Source organism: Thunnus albacares, chromosome 7, assembly GCF_914725855.1.
Source record: "Thunnus albacares chromosome 7, fThuAlb1.1, whole genome shotgun sequence".
NCBI classification, from domain to species: domain Eukaryota; kingdom Metazoa; phylum Chordata; class Actinopteri; order Scombriformes; family Scombridae; genus Thunnus; species Thunnus albacares.
In genome coordinates, this window is record NC_058112.1 from 21609140 (window position 1) to 21624379 (window position 15240).

General features: G+C 42.3%; 1 protein-coding gene across 7 annotated transcripts in view; it reads right to left on the reverse strand.

The window, feature by feature from the left end:
- Positions 1-1563: 1563 nt before the first annotated feature.
- Positions 1564-15240, reverse strand: part of tspan18b (tetraspanin 18b) — a 44508-nt gene continuing 30831 nt past the window's right edge. For all 7 annotated transcript variants that reach the window (XM_044356974.1, XM_044356970.1, XM_044356972.1 and 4 more), the window contains 8 exons: positions 14246-14324; positions 5900-5995; positions 4593-4787; positions 4223-4297; positions 4015-4113; positions 3596-3772; positions 2795-2878; positions 1564-2445 (listed from right to left, as the gene is read on the reverse strand). In XM_044356974.1, the coding sequence (XP_044212909.1) occupies positions 2398-2445; positions 2795-2878; positions 3596-3772; positions 4015-4113; positions 4223-4297; positions 4593-4787; positions 5900-5995; positions 14246-14248 (777 nt within the window). In that variant the 5' untranslated portion in view covers positions 14249-14324 and the 3' untranslated portion in view covers positions 1564-2397. The remainder of the gene's footprint in view (positions 2446-2794; positions 2879-3595; positions 3773-4014; positions 4114-4222; positions 4298-4592; positions 4788-5899; positions 5996-14245; positions 14325-15240) is intronic.

Consider the following 15240-nt stretch of genomic DNA (forward strand, 5'->3'; position numbering starts at 1 on the left):
ACACCTGCTGCCAACTGACAATCACTCACCTGTTGACAAGAAAGATGATGCTATGGGAGTGAACATTTTTACAAACTACAGGGACTAAAGCCTGTATTTCTTTTTTGCTATTTCCTCACTTGTCAAAATGTCATCGTAACTATTCAATTCTTTCTACAGGTGCACATTTTTCTGCAGAAGGGAAAAGTGCTGGAGCTCTTTCCCCCCATAGTCACAGTCTGTATTTTGTGAAAGCATACTCAATTAAGGCAAATATAGGGCATATTATCTACTTTGTAAAGTGTTTCTACATTCTATTATATTCTGCAACACCTACACAGGTGTTTTCAGCTATTTTGAAAGCTTAGATCTGAAGGTTGAAGTCTGGCAGAGCTAATCAAAAGGATAACGAACTGCCCCACACTGGTGCAACAAAACAGTAGGACTCTCTCATAGCAGGAATTTTGACTTGTCAAAGCAGGAAATGGACATGAGTTACTAATATACATATATAACATTAACAATGGCTCTGTTCTATTCAAGTGTCCCAGTAAGCATTGACAGTGAGCCAATATACACAATAATAGGGCCCTGAAACCAAAGCAGCTAAATGGAATATAGGCATCATTACTTATAACATTTACACCTGTGCTTTTCCTACTGTTACATGTCAAAATATCTTCCTTGAAAAAGGCCTATCATTAGTATGGGAAGTATCCATATTTAATCATGGAAAATAAGTGAAAACACCTGTGTGAGTCTGCCATTGGTGTATAGGAGCTCTAATATCCCTTTGTTAATATAATTTCCACATAAGCTGTTATAGATGATTGTCTATTTTCATGTCATTTTGCAATACTACTGTTCGCATGAATTGCACAAATAGTGTTATTTATATTTTACTTTTATCAGTGTTTTTCTAATGATGTAATTGTAATGTTTAATATTCCTTATTTGCTTCACTTTTTGCTGTATTCTATTGCCATTTGCTGCTGCAGTGGCTCCATCTCCACAGGCATCATTGAATCCAAACCATATGTATTCTTTTTGCATGTTCACACTTATCATGGAGTTTCTTCCAGGAATAAAAAATCAATACACTAATGTATGTGAGGTGAAATCAATGTCACAATCACAATGACACCAAGAGCATTTTATTATGCTTTGATGCGACAGCAAATGAGACAATCCTTTATGTTTCAATATGTTCAAATGCCAAAAAGGTGTAGCAAAGACAAATGATTTATTAAAAGAGGCCAATCGTCCATCTAACAAGGCTGCAGCAGAAAATGTATTACTGTCATTTCTGACAAATATCTTGAGATTGCGTTCTAAGTAAAACATGTATTTTATGATGGAGCCTGATGAAAAAAATCAACTATCAACTTCTCAGTACATTAAGCAAGGCTTTCTCTTTCTTATGAAACTGTAACTGTAAATATTTAATGAAAATGAAAATGTTGATGTTCTTAGTTAACCAGGCTGGATAGACTTATTGGCAGAACTTTACAAACAAAAGTGAATTCTTTTTTTTATAAAAATCACATTAAATGATGCAACCAGTTGAAGAAAAACACAAGGACAGTCATTTAGAATGCCATTTATGTCATTGACTTTTCAAGAATCTAATACAAATGCATACACATACATTTCACCACCTAAAACCACATATGACTCACTACTGCAATAAACATCACCATACAAATAGAAAAAAGGATCAGAGGTTGGCTTTCAAGCTTGGGAGGGGTCATGAAGAGCCACGAATGAGCTCACATGCTCACAAACTAGTTCATACACATTCAAAAAGAGCATCCAGTATGTACACACACACACACACACACATACACACACACACACACACACACACACACACACACACACACACACAGAGCTTATATAATACAGCATTAAAGAAGAGTGGCTGTAAAAAGGCATGTGGAAGGAGGGAGTGTGTTACAGTATACAGTATGAAAGGGTAACAGCCAAAGTGTACATAAAACACATTTTTTACAGTTAAGCCAACTTTACTTAATATAAATATTCTTCATCCAAAAGTCAGTGCAGTGCCTTCTGCTCAGGCATCACCTGGTCCTCATGCCCGGTCCACTTTACACCCAGTCTGTGCTAGACCTGGTCCACAAATTAGTGTTTCCACCTTACACACAAATCTTTTTTACATCAGTTTTGTTTCTGATCTCCCACTTTTTCTATGGTTTGTGTGTATGTATGTGTGTTTGTTGTTTTTTTTTTGCCACCCAGTACCTCAAAAGTCCAGCTGTGAAGTACAAGCGTTTGAGAGTTAGTTTTTCTACCAATTAGCCAATAGAAAAAGAGATCAACAAATTTACATCAAGTGTTCATTTTGTTCTTTTCTCCTGAATTCCCTTTTTTTTTGTAAAGTTCACAGATGGAGCAGCTCTACTGGATCCCCCTGAAGAGACACATTGCAAAGACCATAGCAAAGAGCTGAGGAAAGGAAAAGGAAAGACATTTTTAAAACATGGAAATATTCATGATGATTTCATCAACATAATTATAACATAGTAACAAACATAGTTAAACAGTTGCAACATACCACTCAAGTGTTACAAATACCAACAGTTTTACAGGGCAGTGTTTCTGTAATACCAAGTCTCACCACTAGATGGAGATCTTGCCATACAAAGATCTTGCCTGACTTTCACATTTCACTACACAAATATCTGCAGCTTGATGCATAATTGCACATTTCTAGAACGAACATTCACATCACTTGAGTAGCAAATAAAATGCTGCATATGTGAGGATTTGACTAAAATGAAAAATGTCATCATACCTCGATGGTCAGCACCACAATGGCCAGCGCTCCAGCCACATAGATGTACAGTTCAAAGTAATCAACTACTGCAGAGTAGCAGCCCTGTGGACACACAAAGATGTAACACTCAGCAGAGAATCAATAGGCTATAAATGTGCAGAATTACAGAGACAATTAAAGTAACATCACAGCTTTAATCGAGTGAGGCTTTCAACAAAGGCCTGGCTGAATGAGCGGGAGGCAGGGCTTCCTGCCTCACTGCCTTTTAATGAGGGCTCTTTGTGTGAATGAACAGGGAGAGACACATTGTGGGCATCTTGCATTGTTCTAGAGGCATGAAAAACAACAGGTGGAGAGAACAGTAAAAACCACATTCCTATCAGCTTTCACTGTAATTACATTTCACTCCAAGGCTTTCTTTACACACACATGTGCATGTGTGTGTAACTGTGAAGCACATCATTTTCACAAACTCAAATATTTATAATCATCTGTTTTTGCACACAGGTATGCTCCACACAAACTCAAAATTACCGCTGAACAGTACGCACACATGCACACGCAAGCTCTGATACATACATACTATAAATGTATACACCTTCACCTCAGTGGTGTCTCCACGCTATACTACTAGAGTAAGATGGCCTCCCATGACACCAAAAACATGGAAAAGCACTAATCAGCCATGGAGGAGTCAGCTAGTCCCTGGATGTCACCCCTCAACTGTCTTCTGCTCTAATTAAGCCTGGAGGTGGTTTGGAAGGAGGGAGAAAGTGGGAGAGTGAGGGAGAAGTTGACACGGTACATGTCAGAAGTTACCTTGTTATTGCGGAACATCATACTGCCCGATAAGCACTGCTCCTGGCTGATATCGGCCAACTCCCCGGTCTGACTGGCACGCTGGCAGCAGGCTTCTGGCACCATATGATTTTGATTGATCATCCTGAACAGGCTGTCCTTAAAATCCTCTGGGCTGTTCACCCCACAGCAGTCAAACTGCAGGGAGGAGAGGAGAGAGTAGGAGAAGAAGTCCTTATTGCTAAGTGCTTATTTGTGCACTGGCCTGTGGTCCACTGTGTGCGTGCACCAATCCAGCATGAATATTGACCCAAATGTCTAAGATTTTATCCATAAAATATAGCTCCCTGATGCCAGGCTGAAACCTTCCTGCTTCTACAGACAGTTGGTGGATGCAAGGAGTTGGTAAAAGCTCTTTGCCATGTGTGCTGTGGCCTTACTGTAGTCATGATGGCATTCCATGTGGAGGTGAACACATCAGTGTTGTTGTAGCCTTGATAATGTCTCTTCAGCTCCTTGGTGAAGTACTCTCTGGTCAGCTAAAATGACAGCCAGCAAGAGCATAGGTGAGTGTTACAACAGGGATAATATCTGTTTGTTCACTGCATACTGGTGATCAAAGATGGAGTAAATACTGTGGCGACTTACATGCTCCCGGAATATGAAGGCGAGGATGGCAGCAGCCAGCTCTGCTAAGAAGATGAGGAGGATGAGCATGAAGAACTGCAATAAGACAAAAGGAAAAAAGCAAAGTGTGAGACGGAGTTGGACAAGGTGAACGAGTGTCAGAAAAAGTGCACATCAGTCACTAAAAATCACATTTTGGCTGTGTCTGCTTCACTCAGCATTAACTATGCATGAAGCTGGAGGCTCAAAGCAAATAGGAGGGCATTTTGCTCTTTTGGCTGTCTGTTTCAAGCATGAGTGTCCAAAAAACTGACAGTCAGAATAATCAACATACATGCACACAAACAAGATCAGTAACAGAACTACATTTATAATTTGTCAGACGACTTACGAAGAGGAGCAGACACTTGTTTTCGCGGATGGCTCCACAGCATCCCAGGAAGCCCAGAAGGAAGAGCATGCCTCCCATGCCCAGGATGATGTAGACACCAGTGAATAGCAGGGGGTTGGCTGCTACAATTTCCCTGAACCCTGTGGGGTCCACCAGTACCCATACTCCCACTCCTAGGAGGAAAGAACCCCCCAACTGACGGAAAAGGAAAGAGGACACTTGTTAAACAAAACAGAAACTGCCTGCATTTGAAAAATTAATGGGAACTCAGAGGATAGCGCAGTGTCCTTGGTGGCATACGAAACATTCAACAAGATGTCATATAATGGAAAATAAATTTGTGCTTTTTTTCCAGGACAACATGCTGGTAATGCAAATCTCTGAGAGGTTGGGGTTAAAGTTGAGGGAGAGATTAAAAGGCTGCATATCTACAGAGCCATAATGCCTTAGTGGGGGGGTGGGTGGAGATATCTACCCTGCTTCAACTAACCCCCCAACCTGCCAAAGAAATGCACCGCACTGCAGCCTCCATCCTCTCCCATCCTCCCTTTCACTAAAACCCTATCTGTAGCCACCGTGTGGTGACTCATGTGATTAAGAAAAGAAGGTATTGAGGTAGGGGGGAAGAGATCTGAGCCTTATACACTTCAACTACAATCACCTTCTTCCTGTCACAGGGACCACAGAGACCTGGGCTGGTGCAAATGAACGCCACATCAGCTCAGAGGTAGAGGTTGTGGTATGGGATAGTAGCCATTTCGAAAGCTCATTGGGTTTGAGAAATGCTGTTGTGTTACATGAGTGTGAAACAGCCATAGAAAAACACAAAAAGATGGCAGTAAAAAACAGTTGTTATTGAGTGATGCTAAAAGCCAAGTTCATTGTTTGCTCTGCTGGTTGCATTATTACCCCATCCTTGAACAACCACGTCTGAGTAGAGTCTCTAAATGGTTTGGTTGCGCTTAATAAAGCAGGAAAAGAGGCAAACCTTCTTACTCTGACCCCTCCCCCCCGTTACAGGCTCAGACTAACAGGATTACCCTTGATTGTCTGATCAAGACTGATAAACTCAGGTGCCAGTCACAAACTCCACATGGCACTGTGTGCCTCAGATGTGTGTCAGCACACTAAAATCTAATCAAAAGAGAATTTGATAGAATCAAGATTGCCTCCGTCTAATGAAATGCAAATGTGGCTCCATTAGTCAGTCGGGCAGGGGGCAGCCCATCTTAAATCATTAGACTGACACTAACTTCAGAGCTAGCCAGATTAAGTGACTTTGAGATAGAGAGATGAAAAATACTTACAAAGATGAGGAAATTGAAGACAAACATGAGGTACTTGATGCAGCTGAGACAGTCACCCTCCATGGTCGTCCCCCGTGCTGAAGCCTCTCCCTGCCCCTGAGAGTAAACAACATAAAACACACAACATAAAACGTGCCACTTAATTAATCCTGCCAAGTGCTCACAGTATTCCCACTCTCCTGCACTCTGGATGGGCATTCAAATGAAACTGCCAAGAAAATAATACTCTGCAAAAACCTGCTCATATATTTAATGAGTTCTGCCAGTCAAACATACAATACACACACAGGCCTGTCAGCTCATTTGGTCCAATTTCAGCAGAAAATCCTTATATTATCCCTTCAAGCAGCCACTACAGTTTACTACCAGCTACAGTTTCTCAGAAATCCTTAAGTAACTACAAGTTTGGGCTACACAATGTCAACCCGACCTGACAGAACGCATCTCTCCACACACTGTGACAACTTATGTAATTTTAAAATGTGCTTTCACAGTCAGATGGCCTGATTTCCTATCAGCACTTCCTATCTTTGGACAGATGGGGTCCCTGGGTTCAGTGTGACTAAAGGCGCTGTCTATCTCAGAGTCTAAGAACATTTTAAGGATATGAGTCCTGACTGGGGGCTCCATGCACGTTAACCGACAACGTATGGCCTTTACTATGGAGCTACTTCTTCTTCTTAATGTAATGAGAGGCAGGAGCCCTGTGCTGCCATCAGCCAACCCTCTATCTGACACAAACACACTTTCCCTGATGAGGGCCTGTCCTGGAAGCACTCCAGGTTAATGAAGAATGCCTCTCTTGCATTAGGAGACAACATGGGTGTCTCAGCATCCATGACCCCACACACCTATATATATATATATATATATATATCTGATGCACCACAGAGCCTTCACTGAAGCATTTGTTTAACCTACAAGCTGCAAACAAACAAGAATTTCCCCTCAGGGAGAACAGGAATTGTCTAAGGAATCATCTCTATATATTCTGCAAACACTGAAATGGAACCAATCTGTGGGGCAGCTATAATTGCAGTCTCAGTGAAAGAAGAAAATTAATTATTTGGCAGAAATGAACCGGCACTCTTTGCTTTGTAGTTGTGATTATTAATTTGCTCTCCCATAGTGATAGCCAGGATTGAGGCTGGGTAACAAGCGGATTAAAAAACAATTTCTCTGAGGATTTGTAAATAGGTTTTACGCAACTAGGCAACAACACACTGCCACCTCTAAATTGAAAAAAAAAAAAAAGTTAAATGCCTTCCTTTCAATTCTTTTGTCTGTACTTTGCAGCACGTCCATCAGATGTAATCTCATAATCTTCAGGCAGTCTTTCCACTGCCTGATGTGCTGTCAGACGACTCCTCTGGGTGATCTCTGCTTCTCCGAGGCAGCGGTGAAGTTTGGGTTACGATCGACACCAGCTTTGACTCCTGTCTGTCTTTGAAGGGGCTCTGCTGTCGCTCAAATGTGATTCAGCTTGACCCTTTTGACTCCTACCTTGCACACAATCAACTCAGAAAAACATGTTTTCAAGTGAAATAAACCATAATCTCAACAAGCCACTATCCTAAATAAGCACTGTTCAACTGGTTGCTGCAATTATTTCCCACAGAAGAGAATTGTGGCAATTGTGTGAATTAGTAAGCTGTAACCCATATCTTTTTCCGTTTTTCTCCATATCTGTTTTACTTTTATTGTGTTGTGCTTGCAATGGTTTGTTTTTCACTCTGCTCCCAATTTAAATGTGCTGTGAGCTCCAGTGAAAGATTTTTTTGTCTCACTGTAGGCCTGTGTAACTTGCTGTAACAATAAAATTGAACAATGCTAAAGATATGAAGGCAGCCTTTGTCTGTTGTAGGAGCGAGTGAACACAGAATGAGAACATTTCCTCCCCTCACCAGCCTGAGGGCTTATTATTTTTTCCTCTTCTCTTTTTCCTCTCCAGAACCAGGGAAATTGATTTAGAGCTATGGTTAAACACCTCCTCTAAATCATAATGATATGCTTAGGTATTGATCACCCTCCAAGTGGAGCTCTGAGAGCAACCAGCAGCCTCATTGCCTGAGATAGGTTTTAATTAACCCCTCCCTTTCCTAAGCCCCCTGAAAGGCCTAATGAGGGCACAGGAGGTCTTAATTGAGATTTACATACATTAGAGTCTCACACAAAAAGCATCAGAAAGGGCCCTCTTCCATCCCTCCTGCTCTCCACTGTCAGCCCTGGGCCCCTGTGAAGAGTGCAAACTGTATTTATTGGAGCAGGGGATGAAGAGGCGGAACGCGTGGGGGGAGGAAGGGGGTTGGCTGGAAAAACTCTCAGGGCTCAGCTCACATCTCATTCTCCAAACAAAATGTCTGATTTCTCTTCCAGCTTCACCCTTTTGCTCTGTGCTCCCATCTCAGGGTCAAACCAACTGTCAGATCTGGAGCCAATTTTCTTTTGTGCATTAAAATGCATTGGTTGCTTAAGAATGAAGTGGGCTATATGGGACTAGCTGGGGTCCAAATAACAAGCCTATGGTGCACACCAGCATAGTATACAGTAAATCAAACTGCCACAGAAACCCAGGAGAAAGTGCAGAGTAAACAAACTGGCCTTTCCCATGACTCCCATGGGATCGCAGGTCCTCATCGATCACAGCCAAGCTGTAGAGATCAGACCACTAAGTCTCTGAATATTCTGCATGTAGACAAGGGAAACGTGGTTCACACCCCAGGAGCTGAGGCCTTACAGCAGCACTGACAAATTACTACCAGATTAAAGGCAGATCCTCATCAAGTGTGTTGCTTTGCAAAGCTAGCAATGTGTCAAGATGTAGAGCTGTGTGGCATTGTGTTTGTAAACACAAGCAAAAAAAAACACCCATTATAAACAAACATGACACACAGCAGTATGGAATACTTCACTGCTATCATTGCAGACAATGTGTTTGTTCGCAGGAAATACTGTATGTATGTCCTCAATCTGACAATCTAAGTGGCAGTCTTTGCCCCTGAGGTATCCAGTAAATGCCAACTCTGTCTACAGTACGTCTGTAGCGTCTCCGATTACTGACATCATGAAATGCCACATGGAACTAAGATCCCATTGTTTACTTTTGGTGAAGACTGATCCACAGCCAGCCTGGGCTGTGGAGCTCAGCATGGTTGAGTTTGATAGAGGATAAATGAGAACTGATCCTAAATCAACTTCACAGTACCGACAGAAGCCAGAGCTCTGTAATGAGGGCAAACCCATCTGACCTACATTCTTCTTGGTATGAGGATAAAGAATTTTGAAACATTGCTACAGGCCTTCCTTCATGCTTAACTCAGAAAACCAGAGGTCTAGCTGGCTGGCATCTACACAATCAACCATGATGGTCATGTCAACTCACTGTAATTAAAAGATAAGGAAGACATAGACCCACATTGAGAGTGCTCCATATATAAATAGCACACCCTTGGGTGGTTCTCCTTGAAGTTGACACTTTCGGCACGATTAATGAAGTGAGTCCATATTCCCCTGCTCCACTAACCACCACCCTGGACAAATGGATCAGCACGACAAGGACACTGTGTCTGCTCCTCGACTAACTGTCGCCATCCTCCAACCCCCAGATAACCAGCCAGTTCACTTCATCTTGAGCATGAGCCTGCATAACAAATAATCATTAATACTGAAACCCTGTTGAGATTATGAGGGTTAAAGCTTGACCTCCTTAAATGTCATTGACCCTTTAAATGATCACCTGTAATTGAACCCCTGGGACGACGCAAATCGTCCTCTGGCTCCCAGATGCAGCTGGAGCAGGTGTGTTTTTCCAGCTACTGTATGCCACTCTAAACCTCTCTCTGGAGTGAGTTAATAACCTCTGACAATGACACTAAGGGACCACACGCATGCCGCATCACCCTTTATCTCAATTAAAAACCAATTTTCATATTTCTCCATGACTTCCTAAATCAGCCGCAGCAAGTAAACACCCCAAAATCCGAATAAAGACAGGCTCCTCTGGCAGTGAGCAGGGCTCCCCTGAGGCGCACGATGTCCCTTAATGAACCTCCAATTAGGAGAGAATGAGCCCTGGGCTGTGCTGTCACACTGAGGAGCTTTGAAGTGTACTGAATGCTAAGCAGCTATAGCACTGTATGCTCCTTTAGAGGGCATAGAGCTTGCAGACAACAGGGAGCAACGACAGAGAGAAAGTGTACAAAAGTAACTCAAAGGCAACCCAGCACACAGTGTGCGTGGGTGTAGCTCACACAGAGAGCAGAGTATACAAACTGAGCTGGGTTAGGAAGTTCGGGAAACTGGCAAACTCGTAGCAAAGGTCCTAATGCTGATTGGAGGCTCAGGTGGAGACATACAAATACTCTACCCTCAGGCAAGCTTAGCATAATGAGTTTTTCACAGTACACATATAGCACTGGTGAACATTATCTGCTTCTGCACATTATGGGCATTGCTAGTTCACCACAAAAAGCAGACAGTCTGATGAATTCGCCCTGCCTCAAAAAGCCATTTATCATTTCAGTCCATTGTTCCAATACGTGCTGAGAATCTAAACCAGTTCTTATCTAAACCTGTGAGTGGCGCTCTCCTGACCCATTCAGTTTGGAAATGAGATTGTGTGAATCCCCGAGGGCAGAAGTCCTCTCACCAGGCAGCTGACACACTGCTGAACAACAGGCTGATTAACTAGAGAAGACTCCCAGAATGAACAAATGCACAGTCAGAAACAGACTGACCATGTGTTGTCAACAGCACTGCGGGCCACATTCTTTACATCCCAACTGGGCGAACATCCAGCTGTTAGTTCAGTGCTAACAGTTGCTCATACTCCTACAGTGAAATCGATTCTACAGCTCCTTAGATAAGAAAGATTGTATGGGGGAAGGGCTTTAATAGATTCTTGTCTCACTCGAGAAGAGGACATGTGATTGAGATGAGCAGATTTTGGCTTCTATTGAACACTAGTGTATGTGTGATCACAATTAAGCAGAGATTCTCACTTAATTGTGTCAGCACCTCTATCTGGCTGAGTGTGGATACAAACTGGCTGTGTGGTGCTGGATCAATACCAGGCACAGGCACATGGTCAATGATGCATTGATCCCCTGGAGCTCCAGCTCTTGTCCACTGGTTGTCTGGCATTGAAGGCATGTGGTAGCAGCACACAATGAACACATAAACACTTCTGCACCGCTGCCTGTTAGGACTCAGTTCGGGCTTTTCCCACAGGGTGCTTTGGAGGATGACACATTGCCGTCGGGGCTTTCCACAAAAATGACTTATAACTCAATTCAAAAGTAAATGCTCAATTATTACTGTGACGACAACAGGGGAAATTATTTCTCTGCGCTTCTACTTCTGCCTTCTTGCCATATTCTTTCTTTATTTTTTCAGCAAGTTCCTGCGATGTTGGCCAAAATATTCTTGTTATATCATAGTCAGGGGGAGTGGAATCAATATAAACGATTACAGTCAGCTCCTCTCTTGACAAAAGTTTGAAAAATCCAATCAACTCACCTCTCAACTCTACTTTGACCAGTGTTTGACCCTCAAGCAAGAGACAATTAAAATGTTGGTGATGTTCTCTCTGCACATATATGTACTGTTCAAGTCGAGGTTGGTCTCCATATAAAGGGGAGTCTACACCACAGATGGCCTCGGCAGAAGTAAACAATGGGAGATTTAAGGAAAGACAACTCTTCCTGCCTCAGGGGACTAAACACAAAAGTACACTTTTGGGAGTGTAAACATGCACAGGAACATGAAATACACACTGGCTCTAACAAAGAAGTGCTCATATGTCATCAAGTCCTGATGTAGAGCAGAAATAGCTACTGTATATGCACTGCAATGAATTTTCTGTGGGCTCAAATACACAATTTTTTTAAATCTGTTTGATTTGTTTTTAGCACATGTTGGAATCTTTCCAGCCTTCCAATAAGTGCGCTTGTCTCCACGGCAACCCGGATATGGGGTGAGAGTGGCCTTTGTCTGGAGAGCAGTGTTTGGCATCTCCACTTAGCACTAGTTCCTGTTAGAAAACAAAGGGGAGCAGGGCCGAGCACTTTACAACAAGGGGACAGCTTGGCCAGCCATTTGTCTAATGAGCGATCACTCACACCCTGTTGCAAGGCCATATGGTAGTTTGAATACAGCTAGCTCCCCAGTGTAGAAGGTCTAAAAGCTGTTATATCACTTTTGAGTCTGTGTAGCACACACGCATGTCTGAACCTTCACACACAAACACACACACACACACACAGCTAAAGTTCAACGAGAGATGAGCAAAACAGCAAAAAGAACAGAGTAACCTAATTTGTGTTACAGGCTGGGGTTTCGAGCGCAATGCAGAGATCAAAACAAAGCCTTGAGGATAAAGCATGTAAATGTTTGTGTTTTTGTGGGTGCCTCAGATGAAAGAGATACCAACATATATATATGAGGCCCCATTGCAACTAACACATTCATAGAAATAAACTAAAAAGTGTGTTAATGCCTTTGCATGAACACTGTAGAAGAATTCATGTTTCTTTAATCAAGCTCTACCAGGGGCTGCAACGGAAGCACCGTCGTATACTGTATGTGGTTATTAATGTGACTCTGTGACTGTCACACTCTGTGATTCAGTAGTGCTTAATTTCAGTTAATTACAACTTGGATTTTATTTTTGTAGACTCGGCCATCATTTATACCAATTATGATAACACTGTTTCATTGTAAATTAAGTAATTGCTGAGATCTGGGAACACAGTGATTTTGCTACACTGTAACTTACTCGACCAGACAATCAGACATGTTGTGAACAAGCCAACCGTTAAGACAGATTATCTTCAGGACGGCGTCATTCAGACCGACATGACCCTGTGTGAAAAAACGCAGCCCTTTCATTCATTTCAATGGGGGCAGTGCGTTGACGAAGCAAGGGTGCCAACGTAGAAGGCTCGGCAAAACAACGTGAGTTGGTGGTACAGCAAAAAAGTTGAACCGAGCTCCAGTTTTACTGCAACGCAACACGTCATCCAGCAAGGCGGTACGTTGGCCAATCACATCCATGCAAGCACACATTCCTGACAGATTAGACTACTTTGTAATGTGAATGCTGTATTTCGGCTGTTTACCTCACCATCGACACGATAAAAGACAGTTGCTGCCGTGATAACTTTTCAGAGTACTAAAATCATGCCTGTAAGTTTTGGCATCTGATGAGCCTTTAAATGCATGTTGTAGCTCCAACTTGACTTCCTGGATTGTATTTCATTGTCTCACTAGTACCCTAAACAACACGCCCCCACCAAAGTAGCCCCTTGCATTGTTTTAACGCAGGGAAGATTTCAGTCTGAATGCAGCCTAAACCACTTTCTTTGTCGGTAAAACTAAAAGTAAGAACCCCAAATCCTTCATTGCAGAGGAAAACTGTGCACACAACTACAGTAAGTAAGGTCTTAGTTGAACCGGGAAATCAGTCTGTAATGGATGTTTACACCTGGCAGTGTGGATAATAACTTGCTGTTCCTTGCCTTTGTCATTTTCCTTCAAATAAGTTGTTAACCTATGTTTGTTAACTCTCTAATCAGTAATGTTGCAGCGTTCCTAGGTCTTAGTAATTCATTACAGTAGGTGAGTAAAATCTTATTATTACCTATAGAAATGATGGCCAAAACTCAGAAGATAAGACCCAAATCCTAACAAACCAGAATGATCCTTTAAGCCAGTACTTGAAAAACTGAAAAAGGCTCAAGAGTCTGGTTATAATCTTACATGTCACTTGAACATGTAGCACACCCGTTTGTTTGTGTGGTTGGTTGCTTTTATGGTTATATGCTATGACTGATTACAGCTGATGTGTCTGGGTCTAAACTCCCCTTTAACCTCTCAATCTATACACGTCTGCTGCTCAGCCGTGCTTGGAATACTAATGTTACAAATGCCAATGCAAATCTGAGGCTAACAAAGACCAGTGCTGGCCTGCTGTGATGGTGAGGGACAAAAGCACTTGTCTGCCTGTTCTCAGGAGCAGCTTCACACACTGACTCTCGCCAGCACCGCGCCTCCTGTTGATGGTAACAATGGCTTTTCGCCTGTGCTGTCAGCATCTTACTGAAAGGACTCTGTCAACAAGCTCTTTCTACTGTTTCTCTCACTGATTTAACATGTGTATGCTGGAGTGGGATCACTGCTGGATTTGGTGAAAATCACTCATGGCAACACCCCCACATTACAGATGCTTTAGAGGAGATAACGGCAGAAATATGTTTCACTTATGGAACATGTGAAACATTTAATAAAAGTTGTGTTTTTATTTTTAAGGCAATGTGTGCTTCATTTATAGATAAAATGTTACCATACCATGTGTATCTGCTTGTGTCTTTGTTCAGGTGAAGTTGATGACTTCTCTTGGTTTTCGCTCCTCTCCTGTTTTCATGGGCTGTTAGACAGAAGCACAAAGAAAGAAGCAGAGGTCAACACTGAGCTAATGAGATGAATAAACAGTGAGACTCCAGCAAGGTGACAGAAAAGTGGCACATTTTTCCCAGTGTGTGTAATTCATTTAAGCAGAATAAGTCTGGGAGCTTGAAAAAACACAGAAAATAAAATTCTAGGACACTTAAAATGACCGAGTTTGCATTTATTATGTATGAAGCACTCGCTCCCGGCAGTGAACTAATCCAAGACTGCAACAGTGTTTTATCTGTGTGAATATTTCACTTCTCAGCTAGAAGGCAAAATTAACAGGGACAGAGTAAGAAATGTACTGCCTTTAATAGTAGCAGCCCAGGTCTGTGTTCTGGGAAGGTAAAATTTTAATATCTGCCTTCAGGTATTAGAATCTGTGTACCTTCTCACTTGCTTAATTACCCTTTATTAGAAGATCCAACACACCACAGTCTCCTCACACAGCTTCTGATGTGACCTTGATGAGCATCTGAACTCATGCATTATTCACTGAAAGCAGAATACCTTTCTTACCACACGTTGCTGACTTTAACTGTCAATGTACGATTCGTCTCCAACCAAGTGTGTCTAATGAGCATAAATGCTTTAAACTTTTCCCTGTTTCTAAACTGCTTTGCCACAAGTGTCTCCCAGCTGAAAATAACGATATAGCTATGAGAGCCAATTAAACTGCTGGTATTCCAGCCTCAACATGCAAAAATAGTCAGCAGCACAGTTTTGACTGACAATACTTTGGAGCTGGTTTCAAAGCACTGGCACTGACAACTACAGCATCAAATATGGCGAGAGCTGCCTACGGATGCATGAACAGCATGCAGCTCTTGCCACATTAGATGCTGAAATACAGGCAGGGTATTCTCATCCTGACAGGGGCTGGGGATGGAGAA